General features: G+C 39.5%; 2 protein-coding genes across 5 annotated transcripts in view; one reads left to right on the top strand and one right to left on the bottom strand.

Annotated features, from left to right (window-relative positions):
* Positions 1 to 27,039, top strand: part of actr10 (actin related protein 10) — a 27,973-nt gene extending 934 nt beyond the window's left edge. Inside the window, exons 2-14 of one of the 2 annotated variants that reach the window (XM_069916910.1) lie at positions 2,696 to 2,732; positions 3,545 to 3,617; positions 10,921 to 11,003; positions 12,976 to 13,084; positions 14,010 to 14,117; positions 16,196 to 16,263; positions 16,353 to 16,432; positions 16,711 to 16,746; positions 17,523 to 17,602; positions 17,687 to 17,760; positions 23,579 to 23,660; positions 24,025 to 24,223; positions 26,100 to 27,039. In XM_069916910.1, coding sequence (XP_069773011.1) covers positions 10,990 to 11,003; positions 12,976 to 13,084; positions 14,010 to 14,117; positions 16,196 to 16,263; positions 16,353 to 16,432; positions 16,711 to 16,746; positions 17,523 to 17,602; positions 17,687 to 17,760; positions 23,579 to 23,660; positions 24,025 to 24,223; positions 26,100 to 26,281 — 1,032 coding nt within the window. In that variant the 5' untranslated portion in view covers positions 2,696 to 2,732; positions 3,545 to 3,617; positions 10,921 to 10,989 and the 3' untranslated portion in view covers positions 26,282 to 27,039. The remainder of the gene's footprint in view (positions 1 to 2,695; positions 2,733 to 3,544; positions 3,618 to 10,920; positions 11,004 to 12,975; positions 13,085 to 14,009; positions 14,118 to 16,195; positions 16,264 to 16,352; positions 16,433 to 16,710; positions 16,747 to 17,522; positions 17,603 to 17,686; positions 17,761 to 23,578; positions 23,661 to 24,024; positions 24,224 to 26,099) is intronic. The other variant, XM_069916908.1, reaches the window with a different exon arrangement.
* The window catches only part of LOC138753656 (F-box/WD repeat-containing protein 7-like), a 76,943-nt gene continuing 66,442 nt past the window's right edge, over positions 16,539 to 27,039 (bottom strand). Inside the window, exon 12 of one of the 3 annotated variants that reach the window (XM_069916904.1) lies at positions 16,539 to 17,347. In XM_069916904.1, coding sequence (XP_069773005.1) covers positions 17,195 to 17,347 — 153 coding nt within the window. In that variant the 3' untranslated portion in view covers positions 16,539 to 17,194. The remainder of the gene's footprint in view (positions 17,348 to 27,039) is intronic. The other 2 variants (XM_069916907.1, XM_069916906.1) reach the window with 2 other exon arrangements.

The raw sequence follows: 27,039 nt of genomic DNA, 5'->3' as shown, positions 1-27,039 counted from the left end.
GTTTCTCCAATTTTGGGGTGGGGACAGACATGTGAGCACGGAAATGTGATCTGAGTTGAAATGGTTGGCCACTGGGAGGTTGCTGTGGTTGCAAATGGAGAGGAGGTGCTGAGCGAAGCGATCTCCCAGTCTGAGACTGGTCTCTGTGATGTTGAGAAGGCCATAAAGGGTGCACTGGATGTTGTAAATAAGTCCTCTGGATGGACAGGTGAAGTGTTGCTTCACCTGAAAGGCCTGTTTGGGGCCCTGGACCATGATGAGGGAGCAGGTCTGGGGGCAAGTGTTGCACCTTCTGTGGGCACAGTGGAAGGTGCTGGAGGTCGATGGGTGAGGATGGATGAATGTACGAGGGAATTGGGGAGGGAACGGTCCCTGCAGAAGGCCGAGAAAGGAGTAGCGGGCTAGTGAATTTTGCAAGGTTTTGATTTTTTGTTTTATCCTGAAGCAATATGAAAAACCCAACCCCAACCAACCAATTTTCCCCTGCAACCGCTGTAACCGTGTCTGCCTGTCCCGCATCGGACTTGTCAGCCACAAACGAGCCTGCAGCTGACGTGGACATTTACCCCCTCCATAAATCTTCGTCCGCGAAGCCAAGCCAAAGAAGAAAAGCAAAGAATTTTGTTCATGGGTCATTTCAGTCCTGGTTTTAGATGCAGAAAAGTTGAGATCTCTGCTCTCATGTTTTTTTTTCAAGATTAAACTGAAAACAATTTTAGGGTCTCTACCAGTCTAATTCTCTATGCCCAAGTTAATGGCCTTTCTGCAAATTATCTCTTCCTATGAGATGTATTTAAAAACTCATTCTTAAAATTTAAATTTAAAATGCATTCTTTTTCTATAGAACGTTCTTTTCTTTGGCTTGGCTTCGCGGACAAAGATTTATGGAGGGGTAAATGTCCACGTTAGCTGCAGGCTCGTTTGTGGCTGACAAGTCCGATGCGGGACAGACAGACGCGGTTGCAGGGGAAAATTGGTTGTTGTATAGAACATTACAACACAGAAAACACCCTTTGACTCTTCTAGTCTGTGCTGAACTATTCTCCCTAATCCCATTGACCTGAATCCATTCCATATCATTCCATTCCCTTCCCAAATGTGAATCTGTCCAGACTTAAAATTGAGCCCACACTACCACTTCAGCTCCTTTTTACATTCTATTTGGTTTTGCATGAAGCTGAAACCCTTCTGGTATGACCTCTGTGATACCCTAATGAAGACCCGGAGCTTTGTCTTTTGGGGAACTTTACCACAGTTGGTAGATTACTAATTCTCAAATTGAATTCACAGAAAGTGCCTTGTGTGTGGCCAGGAAATGTTTAGCAGTAACATGGAAGGCTAACTCCTATCTACCCATAGAAGGGTAGTCTTCTGAGATGAATAGATGCATCCCACTTGAAAAGGTTACATACAATCCCAGGAAGGGATATAACTGTGACCGACATCGACCACACGAAGTAGTGTGAAGGTTAAATGCAGGCTTTAATAGAGTGATATATACAGCTAGGTCTTGCCTCTGTGTAAGCCCAGGTCAGAAAGGAGGAACACGAGTTCCGATCAGTTTTATATACCAGGTTGTCAGATGGTGGCCCCTGGTGACCTAGTGGTGTAATGGCATATCACCTCAATAACACCTTCCTAAAAATCTGGCAGCCTTACTTAGAACATATAGGTACCTCATTGGCACCAATATAGCAAGCCAGTAGACCTCTGTAAAGATTTTAACAACGTGGAATTATGTCTCCATATGTTTTATTGTGTACACTGACAATGGAATGATTTTTTTCTTTTTCTTCAGTCTTTTTCTGTTTAATAGGACTTGTATGGAGTGGAGGGAGGGTGTTTTTTATGTTCTACATTTGGTTTGATTGTCAAATATATTAAAATGATAAATAAAATATTGCCTCTTGATGGCAGCAGCAAGAACAGAGCATGTTCTGAGGGATGTGGATCCTTGATGATTGCTGCTACTTTCCAACTGCAGCACCCCCTGAAGATATTCTTGATGGTGGGAGGGTTTTGCCTGTATTGTCCTGGACTGCATCCACTACCTTTTGCAGGGCTTTACACTTGGAGCTACTGGTGTCCCCATTACCAGACACTTTCCACCACACATCTGTAGAAGTTTGCCAGTATGTCTGATGTCATTATCAAACCTCTGCAAACTCCTGAGCAAGTGGAGGTGTTGACATGCTTTCTTCACATTGCCATCAGTGTGTTGGGTTCAGGGAGATAGTGATCCCAAGAACTTAAATTTGCTCATCCTCTCCACCTCTGATTCCCTTCATGAAGTTGACAATCAGATCCTTGGTTTTGGTAGCATTGGATGCACGGTTGTTGTGCATCATTCAGCTAAGTTTTCAATCTCCCTCTGTAAGCTGTCCATTGCACGTCCAATTTTGTATCATCTGCAGTCTTGTTGATCTAATTTATACATCATGTAGATCACTGATGTAGATGACAGACAACAAAGGACTCAGAACTATAACTTCTCAGCTTTTTTTCTCTTATGCATCTATGATGTCTTTCCTGTGGGCCTGTGCTCCTCCCCCCTCCCTCTATTTTACTCAGCCACCTGCCTGCTTTTTGCTCACACCTTGATGAAGGGCTTGGGTCTATATCTTTGTTACATGACTTGCTGAGTTTCTCAAGCATTTTTGTATTTAAGAAAAAATCTTATCTTTTGTCTCCCCAGCCACCAGAAATCCCTTATTTGTCATGTGTCTTTAAAGGTATACATTTCCATTAAATTACTGCTCAAACTTCAAAACTCTTGGGAATGTAAAATCATTTGCAATCTGATTTTGGTATAATCCCTTCATCCCAAAGACAAGTTAAATGGTCTTTGTTCCATTTTTCTAAGATTGGTTGTTTATTTGGCAAGGAGCTCAACCTATTGTTATCAGTTGAAAACTCCACCTAACACAATATGTTACCCTAAGGCTAACTTAATGTTACGGTCTCCTGTCTAGCACCTTGACAAAAATTTTAATTGAATATCAAAAGTAAATTATTTTTAATCATGTGTTATCATAAATCAATTTTATTTCTGCAAATCATGAATGCCCTGAAACTGTGTCCTTAAGAAAATAGATTTTGCATTTTTGTGAGAATGGGGTAGGGGAAAAGTGGGTGGAAAATATTATTGAAAATGTACATTAGCAAAAGAGTACAGTTAAACCCCTGTTATCCGGAATTCAAGAAACGGGGGGGGGGGGGGGGAATCATAGAAAATAAATAGGTAGAAAATACAGAACTTTAAAATTGGCACACCTTACCGTTAGTTCGCCAATCATGCAACATGCAATTTCATGCAACTGGAAAATTCACTTATCCGGCATCTACCAATCTCCATAGGTGCTGGATACCAGAGATTTTACTATGTTTTGTTTCAGTGGATCTGTTACTTTGAAAAGATAATGTTGCATCACCAGCAGTCAGCTAATGTAATTTTTAAAGATTTATTGCCTACTCGAGCGTTATTAATTTGAGTTTAGTATTTAGCTGTATCAAGTACATTGAAGATTTCTCTTTCAATTTCTAGATGTGGTTTTGCTGGTGAAGCTGGACCTAGATGCATTATCCCCAGTGAAATCAAGAAGCCAGGTGTAACACAGGTAAGTTTTTTGCCCTTACTGTACATAAAGCATGTGCTATGAGAGGTTTTGATGTGGAAAGGTATTCCACCAAAAACAAAATTTGTTAACCTTAAAAAAAATGAACATTTTCAAATCATATGCCACTTCAAAATCTCTACTTTCATCAAAACACACTTGCATCTTTAATTTTCTTTTAATGTTGCCTAATTATTTCCAAATACAAGCAAAGCATTGCAATATTTTGGAAAGGAAATTAATTGTTTTTATGCAAACTTAATCTAGCAATGATATAAATTTATTGTCTCAAACATGAAGAAATATTTTAACGTTGCCTACTATTGAGGCAAATTAGAAATATAGATCATGCTCACAACTAAAATGAATGGTTAGATAGATGGAGGTGTGGGGGGGGGAGGGTGGTGGCCCAATGGAAACCAGAGAAGTCACTATTAATGCCATCTGTTCGAAGGGTGCCCAGACAGAATATGAAGTGTTATTCCTCTAATTTGTGGCTGGTCTCAGGCTGGCAGTGCATGAGACTGTGGACAGACATGTTGGCAAGAGAATGGGGCAGAGAATTGAAATGGGTGGCCACTGGGAGATTCCTGATATTGTGGCAGACTTGAGCCAAGGTGCTCAACAGAGTGATCTCCCAGTCTGTGTCCAGTCTCTCCGATGTAGAGGAGCACTGGATGCAGTAGTTGACCCCTGCAGATTCACATGTGAGGTGTTGCTTCACTTGGAAGGACTGTCTGGGCCACAAATGGTGCTGAGGGAGGAGTGTGGGTGCAAGTGCAGCTCTCCTGTGGGCACAGGGGTAGGTGCCAAGAGTGTTGTTTATTTTGTTTCAGTGGATCTGTTACTTTTAAAAGATACGTTGCATCTTTTAAAGATTTATTGCCGGATTGAGAGTAATTAATTTGCAATTGGTGGAAAGAGAGGAGAGGATAAGGGAGTCATGAAGGGAGTGGTCCCTGTGGTAGGCTGAGAGGGAAAAGGGAAGATGTATCTGATGGTACCTGAACTACATTGTGCAGCTCTAAGTTGTTTCCCAAGTTAGGATAGTGACAACTGTTGCTAGAACTATAAAGTTAACATGTAGAATACTGACTGAAACATGCATAATAAAAGAAAAATTTTTAAACTTTTTCTTGTTCTGGAGCCCAGCAGCAAGAGATATTCCCAAAGGAGACACCATATGCTTATTAAAAACTTTAAAAGCACTTCACTGCGATTACACCCACCAAGATTATATAAAACCACTAATCAAGTTCTTCACAAAGTACAGAATGGAAATACCAATAAACCTCTCCAATTCAAAGTTATGGAAATTAATGATTTAACAACCTTCTTTCACAGGATATAGGAGCAGAAGTTAGCCAATCGGCCCATTGAGTCTTTCTCCTGCAGTCTCTCTTTTCTCTCTTGTGCCAGCCTGTTAGCACTGACTCTTAATACTTGCTGTAAGTCTAAGATGAAGTCTCAACTACACAAAGAATTGGCCCATTTTTATACCCTTTTAATCAAGCAAAATCTACTGTCTTTACCTTCCCCAATTTTTTGTTGGGACCTCGTCCTAAATTTGTCTATCAGAGGTCCTGTTGTGTGCTCAAGCTTGTCTTATCATTTCTTCAGATATCCTTTTTTTTTTGCATCACCCACATTAGTCATGTGACACTATACTGTTATAACACTAGACTGTATGAATGCCATGCAATTGGGTTGGATCACGCATTTAAATTTTGCATATTTTACCCTTCAAAACCTAACATCCAAGTCTGTTTCTACTCCTTCTGTGGTGCTGGTTTATAATAACCCTATAACAATTACAATACAGAAACAGGCCATATCAGCCCTTCTTGTCTCCACCGATTTAAATGAAACTCCACTAGTTCCACCTAGCTGCTCCCTGCCCATAACCCTCCAACCCCCTCACATCCATGTACTCATCCAATCTCCTCTTAAATGACAGAATTGACCCTGCTGCAACTACCTCTTCTGGAAGATCATTCCACTCAGCCATGACTCTCTGAGTGAAGAAGCTTCCTCTTGTGTTACTTCTAAAGTTTTCCCCCAACCCTTAACTTATGACCCCTTGTTCCATGCTCCCCTACCTTCAAAGGGAAGAGCCTATTCACATCTACTTTATCTATTCCCCTAATTTTATATACCTCTATCAAATCCCCTCTCAACCTTCTATGCTCCAATGTATAAAGACCCAGTCTATTCAATCTTTCTCTGTATTCTAGATACTGCAATCCAGGCAATATTTTAGTAAATCTTTAAACATAAGATTTTTTTTTTACACAGCCACTACATTCCAGGAAATTATTGTCATTTTTCCAGAATACATGCTGAGTAAAAAGGTCAGAATGGAAATGATGGTGCCATTCCTGTTCTGATATTTTACCTCCTCGACCCCTAGTAAATTTACTGGAATGCCTGCGTCCAAAGTTAACACGCATTATAAGTCCTGCCTATTTAATTACCACACTTCTGGAATGCTGACTAAACTTGCATAAGGAAACGCAGATTTTGAGTTTTGGTCAATTGTGTGTGAACATCCAATGTCCAGACGTTAGACATTCTTCAGACCGATAAATTCACGCAGATTCTATCCAAAAAAAGAGACAAGTCTTCAAGAGAGAAGAACTTCTGAAAACTCAACAAGTCTGCAAAAAGGCCATCTTTACCAGCAACCCTATAATTGCCATGCAATACACCAATGTGCAAGAGAAACTCAGCAAATGTTATACACTTTGCACATACCAAAGGGAAATCACACAATTAACAATTTTGAAGATTTCTAATTGTGCTGAATATTTGTGAATTGTATTGTGTGTGCACCGTGGTCTGGTGAAACAATAACCCTTTCAAATTGCAGCACCTAGGTAGCTTTCCTTGGATCTGGGTGCAATTACTGGGCAAAGGTGCTGGAAGCACCTTTCAAATCGCAATGGGATCTACCTATTAAATTGGCAGCCTGGCAATTTAAGAGGGATCCCACCCCTGCAATGGCGTATCACGCACTCACCACAAGTACTGCTGGATGTTCAGATGCTGGCTGCCTGGTGATGCATGCACACAAGCACTGATGTCATTGGAATAAGCAGGTCAGCCATTTTCCTTTTCAAATCAGCTGTGGACAAGACCTAGGTAAGTTTAACAGGGTTCCCTGACAACCCCTGAGGGACCCGGTTGGGTTCTGACAGATTGACCTGGTTGGACCATTTCAAAATGCCGTGTAACTGGGATGCTAACTTGCAAATTGCCCAGTTAACTCCATTTTACACGGGAGTTTGAAAGGGCCTACTATTTTGTCTGGTTGTGCAGTCAGATGATCATGAACTTGAATTTATATGGAGATAACAGTTTAATAAAAATGTGCTCCTGATTATTTGGTGTGCTTTGTTTTTACAATGGTGAAATTAACTTGTAGGATATGGGTGTCATGGCAAGGTCATTATTTATTGCCCACCCATAAGCTGGTTTTGAGAAGATGGTGTTGAGCAGTCTTCTTGAACTGCTATATTGTATGAAGATACTGAGAGATGAAAACATCTGATGTAATCAGTTCACTTTTTAAAAATCTGTTACTGAAGAGAAATTCAGAAAGTCAAGGTCTAAAGAGGTTTGGAAGCCCGAGTGCAGAATTGATGATTAATTTACAGGTTGAGTGAGTAGTAAGAAAGGCATATATAATGTTGGCATTCATTTTCAGGGGCTAGAATGTAAAGCAGACTGAAGCTTATAAAGGTTTGTAAGACCACATTTGGAGTATTTTGAGCAGTTTTAGGCACCATATCTAAAGAAGGGTGTCCTGGTGTTGGAGAGAGCCCAGAGAATTATTTATGAGAGTGATTCCAGGGATGAGGATTAATACATGAGCAGTGTTCGATTGCTGTGGACCTGTACTTGCTGTAGTTTAGAAAGATGATGGGAATCTCATTGAAACCTATTGAATATTGAAAGGGTTGGATTGAATGGATGTGGAGAGTATAGGACCAGAGGAATAAAAGGACATCCCTCAGAACAGAGATTAGGAGAATTTCTTCAGTTAGAGAGTGGGAAATATGCAGAATTCCTTGCCACCGATGGCTGTGGAGGCCGAGTACAGAAAGACCTCAACTTACAATGTTCTAACTTGCAATATTTTGAAATTATGATCAGAATCAGTTTTGAATAGTCTACCTGTATCAACATGGTTGCTTTTCCTTCTCTGAAGGAATACTTCCATACAATCAGTGCATGCAGATTGCTTCCTACAACCACCACCCCCCACCCCCAACATCATCATTTCGATGTTCGTCTTGTAGTGACTTCAATGAAACGGGCTTTGATGGACCCAGTGCGATTTTTTTTTTTTAAAAAAGGTGATTTGGAACAGATGCACAAATTGCCGTGGCTGGGGAAGGAGAGAGCGGTTGAAGAGGGAGAATGAGCGACAGCATTCTGCACATGCATTCCAAATCACAAAGTAGATTGCGAAGTGACGCTGCTGCTCCTAGTTATCCTGCGCCACCTCAGGCTGCTGGCAGGATTGGGGACGATGGGCTCCTGGCAGGGACAAGGCAGAATACTACTTGTACAGGTAGTCCCCGAACTGTGATAATTTCAACTAACAATGCGAGTCCCGGAACCAAACCCCATCATAAGTTGGGGTCTAATGGGGTATATTTAAAGCTGAGGTTGATGTTTTCTTGATTAGTAAGTTTGTCAAAGGTGATGGGTAGATTGTGAGGAAAATTGCATCAGCTGTGATTTGAATAGCACAGCAGACTTGATGGGATCAATGGTAAAACATGAAAATCTGTAGGCACTGTGGTTGAAGTTAAAGCACAATGCTGGATAAACTCAGCAGGTCAATCAGTGTCCTTTATATAGCAAAGGTAAAAATACATAACTGACATTTCAAGCTTTAGCCCTTCATCAAGGTATGGAAAAATGTCGGCAGGCGTCTGAACAAAAAAATAGGAGGGAAGTCTGGTCATAAAGGCAGGAAGTGATAGATGGAGAAGGGAGGGTGGGGTCAGCAGTGATCGAGGGGAGGAGGGATGGCTAGATGAATAGAGGGGGAAAGGATGAAGGAGAACTGGAAAGGGGATAGGGAGGGAAAAGAGGAGAGCAGGTTAGCAGAAACCAGAAAAGTCAAAATTAATGCCATCTAGTTGGAGAGTGCTCAGACAGAAAATCAGTTGTTCTCCAATTTGCAGGTGGTCTTGGTGGAATAGTACAGAAAGCCATGGACGGGTATGGGAATGTGACACAGAACTGAAAGGCTACTGGGAGAACCACCCACAAATTGAAGGAACACACCTAATTTTCCATCTGGGAACTCTCCAGCAAGATAGCATTAACTTTGACTTTACTGGACTCTGTTAACCTGCTCTTATCTTCCCGCTTCCACCTTCCCTTTTCAGGTTCTCTCTATTCACCAAGCCATCCCACCTCCCCTTGGGCTGGCGGTTGGGCTGGCGGTTGGGCTGGCGGTTGGGCTGGCGGTTGGGCTGGCGGTTGGGCTGGCGGTTGGGCTGGCGGTTGGGCTGGCGGTTGGGCTGGCGGTTGGGCTGGCGGTTGGGCTGGCGGTTGGGCTGGCGGTTGGGCTGGCGGTTGGGCTGGCGGTTGGGCTGGCGGTTGGGCTGGCGGTTGGGCTGGCGGTTGGGCTGGCGGTTGGGCTGGCGGTTGGGCTGGCGGTTGGGCTGGCGGTTGGGCTGGCGGTTGGGCTGGCGGTTGGGCTGGCGGTTGGGCTGGCGGTTGGGCTGGCGGTTGGACTGGCGGTTGGACTGGCGACTGTTGAGTTTCTCCGGCATTGTGTTTTTATTTGATGGGATCAATGGCTTAATTTATTTTGTGGTTTAAGAAGCAATAACAAATTTTTATGATATCACTACAGTCGTGAGATGAATCGAAGCATCTATTTGGAAAATTTATTCACTCTGTAAAATATTCAAATGAAATTATTAAGCAGGTGGCTTATGTCTCTTGACCTGGCTGATGCTCATCACTTGTGCAATGTTAGTGCAATGCCTTTACTGCCTGAATTTTTCCTGGGGGCTCCAGTTTCCTCCCACCATTTGAAACATACTGGGGTGTAGGTTAATTGGGTGTAAAAATTAGTGTAAATTGGGTAGCATAGACTCGTGGGCCAAACTAGCCTGTTACTGAGCTGCATGTCTATTTTTTTTTAAATTGAAAGGCACTGAAGTGTCTATTTTATGCTTTTCAAGAATATTTCATTGTCTGTGATAAAACAGAAAGTGTAATATTACATGAAATTTCCTTCAGTTTACTGTAAGGCAAAGATTCGCTATCAGTAAGAAATTGTGTGTGTGTTCCTTAGAGAAAAAGAAGCAGAAGAGATTTCACCCACCCCCCCACCGCTACCTGAGTCACTGAGTGTCTATGGATTCTCCTGCAGCCACACTGCCTTTAGTCCAAACCATTGGCAACCCAAGCTCCAGATCCAAACCTCTGACACGATCAGGAAGCCTTCAGTGCCCTTGGCATCCACTTGCATTTTGGTTCTGATACCTACTACCCTTTCAGCTTGTCTTCAGCAATCTGCAGCCCAGTGCAAGTTCCTCGATCGCAGTCGCCCATAATCTGCATGGGTTCCTCGCTGCGAGTCATCAATAGCCCACTTCCGTGTGTTCTTCATTCGCAGAGCTCCTCACTGGTCTGCTGCTGTGGTCACCAACTGTAGGGTTGTCTCCTTTGCTTCTCCTTCTCAAACGGGGGGGTGGGTAGGGTCTCTCCATTTTCTGGTGCCCTGCACCAGTCCTTTGTTATCCATGAGTCTGCAAGCCCTCGAGGCTGCTGTTGAACATAGGCACTGACATCTTGGACCCAGACCCTGCAGTTGCAGGATTTTAAAATAAATTGCCGTCAACTCCTTTAACAAGCAGTTTAAAGGACTGGATGGTAGTGCCCTGCAGAGGAGTTCTGTGTCTCCTCTCCCCACTCTCTGTGTCCTCAGTGGCTGCAACATTGCTGTTACAGCAGCTCCGGCAGCGCTGGCTTTTTTTTTCCAATTTTGTGACCTGAGGCTAAGATTACACTCAGGCAGCTGGTAAAGAAAATTATTGACAGTTTTTGAGTGACGAATAAATGAGCTGCATAGCAGTGAATTTCAAATACAGTACAGAAGTGGAAATAATAAATATGAATTGGTTGGGAGTGTGATACTTGTGTGAATATGCTCTTGACTTATAATTTCCCTCAGGAAAATTAATAAGCATAGACATAAAATAATTTTAAATTTCCAAATAATGAATCTTGAATGTAGTAATTTGTGTTTGTATCTACGCTTACTATTTTGCAGGCTGTTAAAGTAGTTCAATACAACATCAATACTGAAGAACTTTATGGCTATTTGAAGGAATTTATTCACATGCTATACTTCAGGTTGGGCATTTTTGAATATAATTTTACTAACACTACAATTTGAAATGAAATGTGTTGCATGAAAACAATCCACTGAAATTTAGTGCTCAATAGAATATCCATGCACTTGTCTGCATTGATGGGAAGGAGATGGAGAGTCAGAACCTTCAAGTTGCTGGGAGTTTGCACTTCGAGGCAACTCTAAAGAAGCCACAGCAGCACCTTGACTTTCTAAGGTGATTTGGCATGTTGTCGGATATTCCATCAAACTTCTACTTGTGGAAAGTATATTCACAGGCTACATTCAAGTGCCAGGAATGCAGAAAGTTGTATATGGTAGCAATCTATCGGAGGTTTTAACCTCCCATCCTTTGCAAACATCTATGTGAAGCAGAGCCTCAAGAAGGCAGCCAACATCATAAAGGACCCCCATCACCTTGTCACAACTGTTGCCTTCTAGCAGAAGCTACAGAAGCCTGAAAACTATGTTCAAACACAGTTCCTTTCCAATAACTAACAGACTCTTGAACTCTTCAGTACACTAAGCCACTCTTTTTGCACATGGATTACAGTAAATATTTGTTATCTTGTGTATGGTTTCTTTTAACTTCAGTAGAAAGTATTGTTATGAGCCCAGAGGACCCCAAACCCAGCAGCAACAGAAATTCACCAAGACAAATGATTACTTAAACAAAAGTTGCTTTTAATTATCTTTAAACATAAAAACAGGATCAAACTTTAACTTGTGACTATTAACTTAACCTAATTTAACCCCCTTCTAATACTAAGTGCATATGTATGTAATATGTGTATTTAATTCACAGTCCAATCTCACTTCTCACTCCTCCAAGTTCACTGGTTGCAGGCAATTCTTCTACTGTGCACAAAATTTAACATTTATGAATTTCACCAGGTAAATGGTTACCGCTCAGGAAGGTTCTTGTCGGTTTTCAGAGAGAGATTTGTTATTCGCTGGATACAAACGGATTCCTTCTAATCAGCCACATCTGTGTCTTGCCTTAAGAAACTTGCCCCATCAGGGTTTTCTAGATGATATCCTCTTTCTTTCAGGTCACCACAGAGTTTCTTTTTGTTTCTCTCATTTCAAGTAAAACATCAGGCAGCCAGTCCTCTCCTCTTGTATGGACCATAAGGGCTTTGACCAGGCTGAACTAAGAAATTTTTCTATAAGCTTGCCAGCTTGTCCTGTTCCAGTCCCAGCTGCTGCTGCTGAACTGTAGAACTGAATTCTCTCTCTTCTCTCTCACTCTCTCTGAAAAGCCTGTTTTATTCTCTCTGCTTGCAAAACCACTCTGAACCAAATCCTATGAGTTCTTCTGTTGCTTTCCAAAACAATATTCCATTTGTGAAGTCTCTATAGGCACTCTCCAAAGCTTTTGCAAAGGCACTCAGAGCCAGAATGTCTGGTTTGAGTAGAGCTCCAGTATTTTAAATGAAATCTTTTATTAAAGTGTTTGTATGTGACCTTCACTTTTTTAAAAAAAAAACCTGCCACAATTTCTCTCCTTTAACTTTAAAACATATCTATATATAATATAAAATACAAAATAATCTGTCACAGTGTACAAAAACACTTTATTTTTAAAAGAAGAACATAAGATGGTAAAATTCTGGTTGGGGTTGGATGGAGAAATATTTGATCTCCTTCCTTAACTATTAAAGATGGATACAAAGAATCCTGAAAGTTTGTCTCCAGAGTTACTGCCAAAGTTTTAGATGGAAACAAGTGGATATTTTTACCCACAATTTTTTCAGGAGATATGAAGATTGGAAATTTCTTGTGTGGAATAATGTTTGTAATATATACTCTGGTCTCAAAACACAACTTCTCTCATCACAAGTAAAATAATTACCTGTAGTGATCAAGTTTTTATTTGTATTGTAATTGCAGTGTATCATTTGTGTTTTGTTGAAACAAACAATTGTCTTGAGTTTTTTGATTTGATTATTTTGTCTTTTTTTTCTTTAACAGGCACTTGCTGGTAAACCCAAGGGATCGTCGAGTTGTTGTTATTGAATCTATTCTGTGCCCATCACATTTCAGAAAAACACTCACTAAAGTCTTCTTTAAGCACTTTGAGGTAGGAAGCTGTTATTAATGATTCATTAAGACAGCTTGTAATCTAGTTGGTAAAAATGTTAAATATACAGTAAATTACCACCAGATGGAGTGTCCTATATAAAGATCTCCTTATCTGGCTGAAATGCAAAATGTGGAGGGCAGGGTGTGGGGGGGGGGTGGGGGGTGCGGGGGGGGTGGTGAAATGTTGAAACACCAGAGATTTCCTAATGCATGTACCAGATTTGTTGATGTGTAAATATTTTGAAGTATTGTATTTGAATCTTCCTTAGAAAGTGAGGTAATTTTACTTGAGAAATGAGTTTTATTCTATCCCTATCGAACTATTGTGTTTTTTTTTTGTAATTTACCTGAATGAATGTGAAAAAATTTTTTCCAAAAAGGGGCTACCCATTTGCATGATTTTACTGTAGTCAACAATGTGGAATTGTGACAAATGATTTTATAAGTGATAGGTTGGTGAGCAAAATATCTGGGGCCACTTGTGTGTCTTTTAAAGCAAGATTTTAGCAGCATGACAAATTCTGAAAACGGATAATGTGGCAATAGAAGAAAATTACACACAGCATGGAGGTGAGAACAGAAATAAAATTGAATATTTTTAAATGGAGTTCTATTGAAGTGATTTTAAAATGTTGAGGAATATTTCAAATTGCAATTGTCCAGGTTTTAATTCTTTTCTTTACCACCAGATGGAGTGTCCTATATAAAGATCTCCTTATCTGGCTGAAATGCAAAATGTGGAGGGCAGGGTGTAGGGGGGGGGGGGGGGGTGGTGAAATGTTGAAACACCAGAGATTTCCTAATACATGTACCAGATTTGTTGATGTGTAAATATTTTGAAGTATTGTATTTGAATCTTCCTTAGAAAGTGAGGTAATTTTACTTGAGAAATGAGTTTTATTCTATCCCTACTTTGTTTTTAGGTTCCGTCAGTACTCTTTGCTCCATGTCATCTCATGTCACTGATGACTCTTGGTATTAATTCTGCTGTGGTATTAGATTGTGGATATACAGAAGCATTAGCATTACCTGTATCTTTTTGAAATCATTTTTAAAACAGGTGAAATCATTGCTGATTTCTAAAAAAAAAACCAATTTGATCATCAACGTAGATTGTGGAAAACTTAGCATGATCATAAATGGACCCATCATTAGGACAGAATTTTAATAAGCAAGCTCATTACTGAATGTTATGGCATCCTGATGATTTTATGAAACATTTTCATAAAATATCTTTTTTTCTAATATACAGGAAAAAAAAAAACAGTATCTGGGACCTATGAGGATTGGTAGATGCCAGGAAGCTAGTTTTCCAGTTGCTTAAGTCTCATTCTTACAATGCCTAACTAATATACCTGCATTAAGAATAAAGAGTTAAAAAGATGAAAATACTACACTGTACTTGCACTGAAGAAACTTTACTTGCATGAATATATAAACCTTAAAGCGTTTTACTTTATTTTCAGTTACATTCTTTGAAAACATTTAACCGTCGCTGCATCTGAGAGTTCCTCCCCCTCCACAGAGCTGCCCGAAAGACAACCAATGACATTATAGATAATTAACCCTCCTCCCCCCCCCCCCCTGCCCAGTTTACAGACAAAGCCATACTAATATACTTAATAATGTATGTAAAAAGATTAAGACTCTTACTAAACAGGGATAAGGAAGCACTTTAAGGGAGTCACCCTAATGGCGAGCGGCATCAACCAGTGCTTCATCCTGGGCAACGCCATTTTATTCAAACATAACTTTATTCAAACTGTTGCTATGTGCAAAGCACGACCAAGGCATTCTGCTGGCTGAATATTTGCTCCCATCTTTACCAAAGGTTTGTGTTATTTCAGAGAATATTTACCTTGGCAATTTTAAACTTTTATTTAAATTTGTATTTATTCTTTATTTTTATTTTCCTTTTTGCCAGTTGCTGGATCTTTGAATTCTAGATTACAGGGGTTTTACTGTAGTTTAATAGTTTTCCCCCTTGTTACATTCTTGATGCAATCATTGATGTAATTTTTAAATTGATCATTCAATGCATTTCCAGTTTTGAGTTTTAAATAGGATTGCCCTCCTCCTTTTAAATAATAGAAATATATGACTTTCCAACTAATGTATACCAATGTTTTGAGGAAATTAATGAGTAAAAAATGGACAGAGAAGGGTGGTCACTAGAAGTAAAGGATTTGTACATTTTTTTGCAACTTTTTAAAATATATTGTAATCTCCATTTGTATTCAGGGGAAGTGTGTGGCTTTTGTTCTGAATGGGAGATTGATTATTCTGGGAAATTGTATACCATCCAGTATTACTTTGGTTGGTAAATTCTTCAATACCAAGTAAAGCTAGTAATTACTTGAAAAAGTGATCCATTCACAACCAGTTGGTATTTATTACCAAAAGGCAGTGTCTTTATTTACAAAAAAAAACCAAACTGAATTATTTGGTTTCTAGGTACGTTGAAGAATGCAAATGTAAGAAGGTTGTGTTGAATGTGTGCAACACTAAGGTTGCCAGTATTGCAGTAACCTATTATAGGATAGATTCAAATAAAATTACGAGGGTGCTACATCATCAGGATGTTCTCTGATGTGAAATATTTTAGGAAGGGAGATTTCAGAGCTAATAGTTGGTATTATTTTTTACCCCAGTGTTGAGAAGGTTGAGCAGCAGTCAAATAGAGGTGTCAACATTAGAAGCCTATGATAAGGTAAAAAGTGTATACCGAAGATGACAAAAAGCATTGAAAATAAATTTTAAATTACATAAAGGGTAACTGATTTGTTAAATTGTGAGCCATACATTGCAGGACCTGTTGTGCCCATAAATTATCAACGTTAATTGCTTGAAAAAGGGAAGTCATGAAGACAAAGTGGGCACCTTTTGAATAAAACACAATTAAGACTTGAGGAGCAAGCAAAAAACTGTAATAGATGCTGGAAATCCCAATTGAAAACATGACTGGCGCTATTGCATGTTCTGGAACTCCGTGGTCTCTTAGGTGGGGGGGGGGATCAAATCCTCCCAGTATGAGAGCAAAATGAAGAAAAAAATAAATAAATGTATTAAAGTTATTGTCAATGTGGAAATGTGACCTTAACTCTCTCAGATATATGAAGGAATTCTCATTTTGAATGCATGGGAAGCACTTCCACTGGGAGGGAAAGCAATCCACATGTAAGGAATTAAATTTTAATGTCCATTGATTTTATTTGAAATTTAATAATATTGATGCTTTAAAAATTCAAAATGTTTTATTACTGAAGGGAGTTACAATCGAGATTATTAGAAGAATGCACTGTAGACACTGGAACTAATACTGGAGAAGACTTGGCTTCTGTGATGAGTAAGGATTAAATTAAAATATTTTGGTACTTTTTTTGCAGTAATATATTCTTTTTTTAATTTTTTTAAAAATCACCTTTTCTGATTTCAAAATATTGCAATCAAAAAAATTTTGGAAGTATAGTATAATATTATTAATCAAAATATATTAACTTGTATTTGTAAAGAATTTTGACATGTTTTAGTGGCTTGTTCATCAGATAATTGTTCAAAATACCCTTTTTAAATATAGAATTACACAGCATGGGTTTAATATTACGCACAAATATTTTTCAACAGGCTCACTTCCAGAAGAAACAATAGAGGATATAAAAGGTAAACAAAAACAAAATTTGCTGGAGGAACCTGGGGAGGTCAAGCAACATCTGTGGAGGTAATGGGCTGGTTCACCTTGGACCAAGACCCTACAATGGGACAGAGTTCCAACTGAGTTTCTCCAACAATACTTCGTGGACCATTTTGTAGCACCTGCAATCTCTAGTGTCATCAGACTTGCATAACACTTTCATTCTATTTGGAACATTTTGTGCAGCAAACACATTTCCTTAGCAAGTGAAAAAAGTCCACAAATATTGTAAATCTGGAATAAATGCTAAAATTATATCATCTGAAACTGGACAATCCCATTTGATGTTTTTATTATGAATGTTTTGGGCTGAGGCAGAAGTCGATATCTGTAGTTCAAATGTTTGGATTTTGCCATTAACAGTGCCAGTTTTTTTATTGCTTCATTTACAAGAAATAACTACATAGAAGTATTGCTTCAGCCAACAGTATCTGTGCCAACTATGATGCCTGCACATAGTCCATGTTCCTCCATTTCCTGCTGCTTTTTCTTGAGCTTGCCTAAAGGCCTCTGAATGTTGCTTTTGAACCTGATTCTACCATTTCTTCCTGATAGAATGTTCCAGGCATCCTTCAATTTAAAAAAAAACCTCATGAATCTCCTTGCAAGTTTGATCTTAAATTTTGTCCTTAATTGTATTTCTCATTATGAATATTATAAGTGCCTATTTTATTTAGCGCAGTTCAAAATTCAATACTTGTGAATTTAAAGAGAACTTAAACTTGAGAGAAAATTTGTTTTACAGTTCGAACTTGCTTTGTGAGTGATCTTCAACGGGGTCTGAAAATTCAAGCTGCCAAGTTTAACATGGATGGAAAAGCTGAAGTAAGTACCATGTGGTGGTGAATAAGATTTATTGGGCAACAAGTCAGACGAATTAAATAACTTTTATTTCGTGTTTATTCATAGCGCCCACAACCACCTCCAGATGTGGCATACCCACTGGATGGAGAGAGGATTTTGCAGGTCAAAGGATCAATCAGGTTGGATCAATTTTACAAATATTCCAAGTTGAATGGCTATTATTTTGATGGGTGTAGTAAAAACTAATGTGTCGAATGTTATGATGATGTGTAAATGGGAATTTGTGACTGCAGGCAAAGTCTGGGTTTCAATTAGTTTGGCATCTTGAGGTACAAAGAAAGCATTGGATTTGGAATAATTTTTCAATAACGAAGCCTTCAGTATACTGTATACCCATGAGGAGGGCAAATTAGGTGCAAGCAAAATTAACCTAAGTTACCAGTGGGAAAAATTGATCGCTTACCATGGAGAAATAAAAATTGGGAATTTAGTTGAGCTGCAGTGGCTCAGTGACTTTGATACAACACAGTAGAAAGCCCTTCTGGCCTATGAAACCCGTGCAAACTCCTTCCACATAGCACCTGATTCAAACCCGGATTGCTGGCACTGTATAGGTACACAATCCTTTATCTGGACATCTAAAATCTGGAAAGCTCCAAAAACTGGCATTTTTTCACTAGTACAGCAGAGAGAGGAGAGAGAGCAGCGTGACTAGGTTGGGTGAGTGGGTGAGGGGGCAAAGAGATAGCAGCGCGACTCGGGTGGGCGAGGGGGAGAGACGGCAGCATAACTTGGGAGGGTGGGTGGAGGAGGGAAGGCAGCGCGACTCGGGCGGGCGAGGGGGAGAGAGACGGCAGCGCGACTCGGGCTGGCGAGGGGGAGAGAGACGGCAGCGCGACTCGGGCTGGCGAGGGGGAGAGAGACGGCAGCGCGACTCGGGCTGGCGAGGGGGAGAGAGACGGCAGCGCGACTCGGGCTGGCGAGGGGGAGAGAGAAGGCAGTGCGACTCAGGCGGGCGAGGGGGAGAGAGACGGCAGTGCGACGGTCGGGCGAGGGGGAGAGAGACGGCAGCGTGACTCGGGCGGGCGAGGGGAGAGAGAGATGCCAGCGTGACAGGAAGGGAGTGGATATGGCAGAACAATTTGGGTGGGCTTAAACCTGGGGCTTTTGTTCTGAAATCTGGAAAAATCCGAAATTCGGAACACACTGTCCCCCAAGGGTTGTGTACTTGTAATGGCATTATGCTAACAGTGCTATCCAATATAGTCCGGTATGCTATAGAGCCATAAAGAATGCAATGATCTTAGTTTGACCTTTTGATCTTTACCAAATTATCTTATTTTGGTTGAGGTCATGAAGGAAAAGATACATTTGGTTGAAGGAGGAAAGGGATGCATTCAACTACATTTCTTGCTCCTCCTTTCCTTCCATCTATCGGAGAGCATTTTTCTCAGTCACTTCTTGGCTCTGGTCTTTCCCCCTCCCCCTGACATCACTTGTACCTTTGCTACTCCACCCCCACCCACCACATCTTACTCCGGCATTTGCCTGACTTTTGGTATTCCTGATGAAGGGTTCAGGCCCAAAATGTCGACAGCTTATTGGTTTTCACAGGTGCCTCGTGACTTGCAGAGTTCCTCTTGAACTTTTTTGTATTCTTCAAGGCCTTAAACAAGTAGTTTGAATAAGCCTTCACAGTGGAAGACACCGGTTACATGCCAAAGAGTGATGCTAAGTCAGTGAGAGGTTAGGACCTTAGCCCTACCACTAAAGACATCGTGCTGGGAAAATTAGTGGGCCCAGAGGTAGACGAGTTCCCTGGTCCTGATAGAATGCATCGTACAATACTGAGAAATGTTGAAAGTTAAACTATCATTGAGGGAGAAATGGAGAGACCGATAGTTAGAAATTGTTTCATGGGCAGACACAATGTGGATTTAGGAAAGGCAGGTTGTGTTTAACTAATTTATTCTAGCTTTTTGAGAATATCATGAGTGCAGTGGATAGAGGGGAAGAGGTGAATGTGGTATTCTTGGATTTCCAGATGATGTTTGATAAAGTGCTGCACGTAGAGTCAGTTTAAGTTCAGGATGCATAGAGTTGGGGCTCATGTAATAGTATGCAAAAAAAATTGTTTGACCAATAGAAGACAGAATTGCGATTAATTGAATGTTTCTCTGGCTGACAATCAGTGATTAGTGGAGTGCTGAAAGGATTGGTTCTGGACCCACAACTGTTCACAATATACTGTACATAAATGATTTGGAGGAGACGACCAATTTTCCTGTCTAATTTTGCTGAAGAAACTAAATTGAATGGCAAAGAAATTATATAGAAGTGAGTAGGCAAAGGTGTGTCAGGTGGAGTATAATGCTGGTAAATGTGAGTCATCCACTTCGGAAGCCAGTTGGAGTACTATTTAAAAGAAAATAATTGTAGCATGTGTGAGTGGACACAAAGCTCTGGGAGGACTTGTACGTGATTCATAAAAGGTTAGATTGTGAGTGCAGAGGTAATCAAAACGGCAAAAGGGATGTTGGCCTTCATTGCAAGAGGGATTGAATTTAAGAACTGAGGTTCTGCTGCAACTGTACAGGTTATTACTGAGGCTGCACTTGGAGTGCTGTGTGTAGTTCTGGTCTCCTTGCTTGAGCAAGGATATTATTGGCAATGGAGGCCGTGCAGAGAATATTCACCATCTTGTTTCCAGAAATTAGGGTTAGCTTATAAGGAGAGATTGAGTAGCCTGAGACTGTACTCATTGGGGTCTTAGCAGAATGATGAGAGATATGAAAGGGGTAGGTGTGATTGAAGCAGGGAGGTTGTTCCCACTGGAACTGTGGGGACATAGCCTCGAGAATCAGGGGAACAGATGAAGATGAGGAGAAATTGCTCATCGATAATGGGCTTACGGACACTATACTTAAATGCACATAGCATCAGAAATGAGGTGGATGACCTGGTTGCTCAGATTCAACTAAAAGGGTATGACATTGTGGCTAATGAGGCAGCGATTGGGAGTTCAATATCCAAGGATACACAGTCTATAGGAAAGATGGGCAGGAGGGTAGAGATGGAGGGGTGGCTCTAAAGTAATGACATTAAATCAATAGAAAGAAGGAACATGGGGTCTAAAGCATAGAATCAGAATGGGTTGAATTAAGAAATGCCAAGGATAAAAAGATTATATTAGCAGTTATATAAAGGCCCCCAAACAGCAGCTGGGAAGAGGACTGAGATACATTTAGAAATGCAAAGGGCATGTCACAAGGATAATATCAAATTAATTATGGGAGATTTTAATATGGCAGGGGATTGGGAAGGACAGGAAATTACTGGATAAAAGGAGTGTGAGTTTGTAGAAAGCCTAAGAGATGGATTTTGTTGAACAGCTTGTTGAGAAGCCCACCATGGGATCCACAGTTCTAGATTGGGTCATGTGCAATGATCCTGAGGTCGTTAGGGAGTTTAAGGTTTTAGAACCTCTAGGAAGCAGTGACCACGACTTGGTTGAATTCAATTTCAAATTTGATAAGGAAAAAAGGTTATCGGATGGATCAATTTTTCAGTGAAATAAAGAAAATTATAGTGGTATGAGGAAAGAACTGGAACAAGTTGACTGGAAAAGCAAACTAGTCAGAGGAACAGAGCAGGATAGGAATATAGTTTTGCAAATATTAAAAAGCATACAGGATAGATATATTCCTAGAAAAAAGAAAGTAGTCGAAGGAAAGATGGTACCTCTGTGGCTAACGAAACAAGTCAAAGCCAAGATGAAAGCAAAAGAGAGGGCAAACCAGGAAGCTAAAACTAGTAGGAAATCAGAGGACTGGAATTCCTTTAAAAACTTACAGAAAGAAATAAAGAAAGACATAAGGAAAGAAGTGTTATGAAAGGAGATTGGCAAACAATATATTAAAAAAAAGATACTAAGAGTTTTTTTAAATATATAAATAAAAGAGAGACACGTGTTGATATAGGACCGATAGAAAACGATGCTGGGGTTATAAAGATATGGCAGAAGAAGTAAATCAATATTTTACATCTGTATTTGCGGTGGAAGACATTAGTAATATCCTTGACAGACAAAAGCTTCATGGAGTAGAGTTGGATACAGTTAAGATTACTAGAGAAATTGTGCTTGGTAAATTGAATGGATGACAGACAGATAAATCTCCTGGACCAGACGAAGTGCACCGCAGGTTTTCAAAGGGGTGGCTTTGGAGGTTGTGGATCCATTGGTGACAATCGTTCAGAAATCATGGTCTCTGGTGCGATTCCGGGGATTGGAAGGTTGTGAATGTGGTTCCATTGTACAATAAAGGTGGGAGGCAGAAAAAAGGGAACTATAGACTTAAGTCTGAATTCGATGGTGGGGAAGATATTAGAGTCAATGCTCAAGGATGAAGTTATGAAATACCTGGAAATGCATGACAGGATAGGTTCTAGTCAGCATAGTTTTTAAAAGGGAAGATCATGTTTGACTAACTTTAAAGAGTTTTTTGAGGAAATCTCTGGTAGGATAGACAAAGGGGAGGCTGTGGATGTTATTTACTTAGATTTTCAAAAGGTTCTCGATAAGGTGCTACATGCTAGGCTGATTAAATAAAATGAAAGCCCTTGGAATTACAGGGACGCTATTAGATTGGATAGAAAATTGGCTGATAGGCAGAAAGCAAAGGGTTGAAATTAAGGGATCCTGTTCAGAATGGCTGCCTGTAATAAGTGGTGTTCCACAGGGGTCATTCTTGGGGCCGCTGCTGTTTACAATTTATATTAATGATTTGGATTGTGGACTAAATAGTTTTGTGGCCAAATTTGCAGATGACACCAAGATCGGTGGTTGAGCAGGAACTGTTGAAACCGTAAAATTGTAGAGGGATATAGACAGATTGGGAGATTGTACTTCATCTGCCATATATTTGCCCAATGTTGAGAAGTGTTTGGTTCTACATTTTTGCAGTGGAAATAAACAGGCAGAGTACATCTGGATGGGGAAAATATTCAATCCTCGGAGGTGCAAAGACCTGGGCGTCCTTGTGCAGAGTAATCTTAAAGTTAATGCCCAGGTAGGATTGGTAGTGAAGAAGGCAAATGCTATGCTCCCATTTATTTCAAGAGATATTGTGTTTAAGAGTAGAGAGGTGTTAATGAGGCTCTATGGGGCACTGGTGAGACCCCATTTGGAGTACTGCGTACAGTTTTGGGCCCAGCTAAGAAAAGATGTGATGTTGTTGGAAAGGGTGCAGAGGAGATTTACCAGGACGATTCCTGAAATACAGGGGCTGGAGTATGGGGAATGTTTGCCAACTCTAGGATTGTACTCGTTGGAGTATAGGAGAGTGAGGGGGGATTTCATTAAGACCTTTCAAATATTGAAAGGTTTTGACGGCGTGAATGTGGATGTTTCCCTTGATGGGTGAGTCAAGGACAAGGATAAGTCTTAAAATTAGAAGTTATCCGATTAAAACTGAGAGGAGGAAGAACTTCTGTCATCAGAGGGTCATGGATCTGGAACTCACTGCTACACAAAGCAGTGGAGGCCAGATCACTGGGAGTAGTTAAGCAGGAAATGGATAGGTATCTCATTAGTTAGGGTATCAAGGGATATGGGGGGAAAAAGGCTGGTAATTGGAACTGGGGTGAGTTTAGCATAGTGCAATGCAATGGAACATACCCAATGGGCCTAGAGGCCTGCTTCTGTTCCTTTATCTTGTGATCTTGTCAGGGATTGGTGAAACTGTGGAATTCACAGATACTGTCTTGTTAAATATATTTTTAACAGATTTTTGAAGCTATTGGGTGGTAAGTGGAGCTGAATCCATGCCCTAATAAATGTGATCTTATTGAGTGGCAGAGCAGGTTCAACAGAGCAGATGCCAACTCCTCTTAGTTTTTATGTCCTTGTTATGTTTTTAATGAAGTAATTTGGATATTTGTAACATGGCTATGCAATTTCATTATAAGTGTATTTTTGTGCCTTTTTGTTGTTTGCAGAGATTCGGTCATTGAAATTCTTTTTGAACAAGATAATGAAGAAAAATCTATTGCGACTTTAATCCTGGACTCACTTTTACAGGTAAGAAGGTGCATTTTGTTGAATTTAATTTTTTTTCAGAGATTCTTGTTCTTAATGCTATATTATAGTTATAAAATATCTCAAAATTTCTGATACATGTGTGTAATCATACTACTGTATGATTTAAGATTGCTCTATTGTAATCAGTGGGGTTATTGGCAGTATCGATTAAGGGTTTGAGCCTGAAACAATAACCATTACAGACTCAGAAATATTTCTCACTCTTAGTCTCTTATCTGTTGGCTTCTGGTGTAAGTGATTGTGCCAGGGGAAATTATCACCCATTTAGATATCTGTGGGGCATAGGTTTGAGAAACTAGAAGGCGATTAATGACTGTTCAAATTTTCTAAAAATTGTTACCAGTGCCCTATCGACACAAGAAAACAACTAGCAGAGAATCTTGTAATCATTGGTGGAACTGCTGTGCTGCCTGGCTTCCTGCATCGTATTCTGGCTGAAATTAGATGTCTGGTGGAAAAACCAAAATACAAAGTATTGGCGACCAAGACATTCAAAGTTCATGCTCCACCTGTAAAACCAAATTCGGTGGCTTGGTTAGGAGGTGAGAATAAGTAGTATATAACATATCTAGAGTAATAAAACTGTGTTTATGAATATTTTTATTGTATTAAAGGATCATTTGTTTCTGAGAATATAATTTTTCTCCGCTGTGGGAGTGATGCACACCAGCACATGTGTCTGACTGTGTGGTGGTTATTTTTGAAATTTGCTGGTCCTGTTTCAATATTAAGTATATGATGAAGTCTCTTGTGCATTTTGTTAATTCAACATTTGAATAAATTATTTCAAATTACCCATGTGCCAAAGGGCTGATGGAACAAATGACAGGAAAAGTTCAATAATCCAGCGTGTTCAGGACATGGTGCCAGGCTGGCCAATTTTCCAGTCTATTGAATGTTATTTCTCTTAATGCCTCCATTGTAATTGACATATTTTGATATAAATTATAATAAACTCTTCAGCAAACCAGACAAGTGGGAAGGGAGTGCAGAAACAGGGCCCTGGAGTATGGTGAATCATTACCTGCTGAGCCAGATGCTGAGTTGTTGTAAAAGTTTTACTATGTACAATGTCTTTTTTGTCACCCTTTTAGTGCTCAGAAACTGGAAGTACTTGTGCAATTAGCCAGAAGCAATTTCATTTTGACATCTTGAACTAAAATTTAGATTTACTTAGTGATGAATTGCAGGATTGTAAATCTGGCAAACTCAAACAGTAATCCAACCAGTATATTTCATTTACATTGTGTCTGGCAGAATCTTGTACATAAAGGCCATTGTTCCTGTGTCAGCTCAATACAAAAATAAATGATCCTGTTGCAGTCATTAGTGGTGTAAATATGGGTCTTAAATTGTATCCCAGTGCTTTTAGTTTTGGGTGTCTTGCAGCAGATGGCAAAACTTTGCAAATGGGCCTGATAATTCTGAGTCCTTTGAGGCTGATTGTTAAGAACATTTAGAAATGTGCGTGGCAAAATTGTACATCTAACAATCTCTTCAAACACTAGCTGACCTTCCTTGAAATGTAGTCATAAAGTCATTCTTAGCTGAAAGAAGGCACTTGGCCCTTTGAGTCCATGCCATCTCGGTAGAGCAGTTCATTGAGCCTGCTCTATCCCTGTAAGCTTGCAGGGATATTTTTTTTCTCCAGATCCTGTAAATTTTTTAATGATTGATGTTCCCTTTTATCACCCAAATAGGCAGCAGAGATTATTAGGAATAGCTGGGTTTTTAATCCTCTCATCTCTTTTGTGCATCCTGTGCAAAACATTAAACTGTACTCAGTAATATCTGTACAGTTAATTGAAATATCTTGTGTACTAAATGTGTCTTAATCTTTCACAAGATTATCAAATCTCCTTTTGTCTTGACTCTTTGAGGACAACAGCTTCACTAAATTGTCCTCACAAATGAGATCCACTCCTTATTCTTGGAACCATTCTCGGAAAACATTACATCTTTTGTAGAACCTTCACCACCCCCTTAAGTTATTAAACTGCAAATTAAATACCTTTCTTGTGGCCTGGTTTGAGGTCTGTAATAGTTTCTCCGTTCTAAACTACTCTTCAGTGCCTTAATAGAAACTGGATTTGGCCTGAGAATTAACTGGAGTCATTTTCTTTTTGTCCAATTTGACATTGACTCTAGAATGCCATAATCTTAAATTGTATTAACCAGTTTTTTTTATGTGATCCTTTGCATTTTGGTTACTTTTATCTTTAATCTTTCCATATGAATATATTTGTTCATTCTGTAAGTTGTTTGTCAGTAATGAACATGAAAAAATATTTATAATGTATTCATTTTTTTAAAATTATTCTTGCAATTCTGCTCTCATGAATTTGTTTTGCCATTGATCAAAGGAATGGGAGATTTATAAGATGGAGAATGATTAAAATTGTGTTTATTTTATCTTAGGAGCAATTTTTGGTGCTCTGCAGGACATTTTGGGTAGTCGCTCAGTCTCCAAAGAATATTACAGTCAGACAGGCCGTATTCCTGATTGGTGCTGCTTGAGTAACCCAACATTGGAAATGATGTACGAAACTAGTAAAGCACCACCTACAATGATGAAAAGAGCATATTCCACGGAGAAGTAGCGATGTTCATGCTCTTTGGCAACCTAGTCTGAAAGAAGTATACTGTTTTGTAATTATGTTATGTCCAAATTTGTAACTGTGTTGCTCAAAATATCTACATTGTATCAATTATATTTGAGCAAATACTTGATACACTTTAGAATTCTTACCTAAAACACTGCATGAACATTTAGATTAAAATTCTAAAAACAAAAATATGGCATTAAAATAAAAAAAATGCAGTTAAGTGCTGTTTGGAGATTATTTTTGGACCAAATGGCTGTTGGGGTTTGAAATTGCAGATGCTTGATTGGAAATCGATACTGCTGAATTAATACACTTTGAACCCAAAAGTATACAAAAATAAAAGTTCTTGAAACAAAAATTTATCTTGGTTATAAAATTTGGTAGTGTTTTCCAAATAATTGTTTGTAGCTTCAGATTTGTTCTGTGAAGGATGAAATATTTGTTTGTAGCTTCAGATTTGTTCTGTGAAGGATGAAATACTGTTTTAAAATTATTTTTGAACTGATTTTGTGTTTGCTTGATTTACAAATGTTTGAACTGATTGACAAGTTGAGATTGAGCTTTTAGCAATGTAAATATTGACATTTGGAGATCTTTGCTGATGCAACCAAAATTAATATGCCACTGAAACAATGTGTAATGATAAGTCATTCTGTTTTGAATCACATGTGGGACAAATTTCTCTGTATTGTCAGGTTACTTGAATATAACTACCTTGAGACTTCAGAGTATAAAATCATTGTGGAAGTTGA

This window comes from Narcine bancroftii, chromosome 2, assembly GCF_036971445.1.
Source record: "Narcine bancroftii isolate sNarBan1 chromosome 2, sNarBan1.hap1, whole genome shotgun sequence".
Classification (NCBI taxonomy): domain Eukaryota; kingdom Metazoa; phylum Chordata; class Chondrichthyes; order Torpediniformes; family Narcinidae; genus Narcine; species Narcine bancroftii.
The sequence above is the reverse complement of the archived record's forward strand: the minus strand, read 5'-3'. Positions and strand labels throughout refer to the sequence as shown.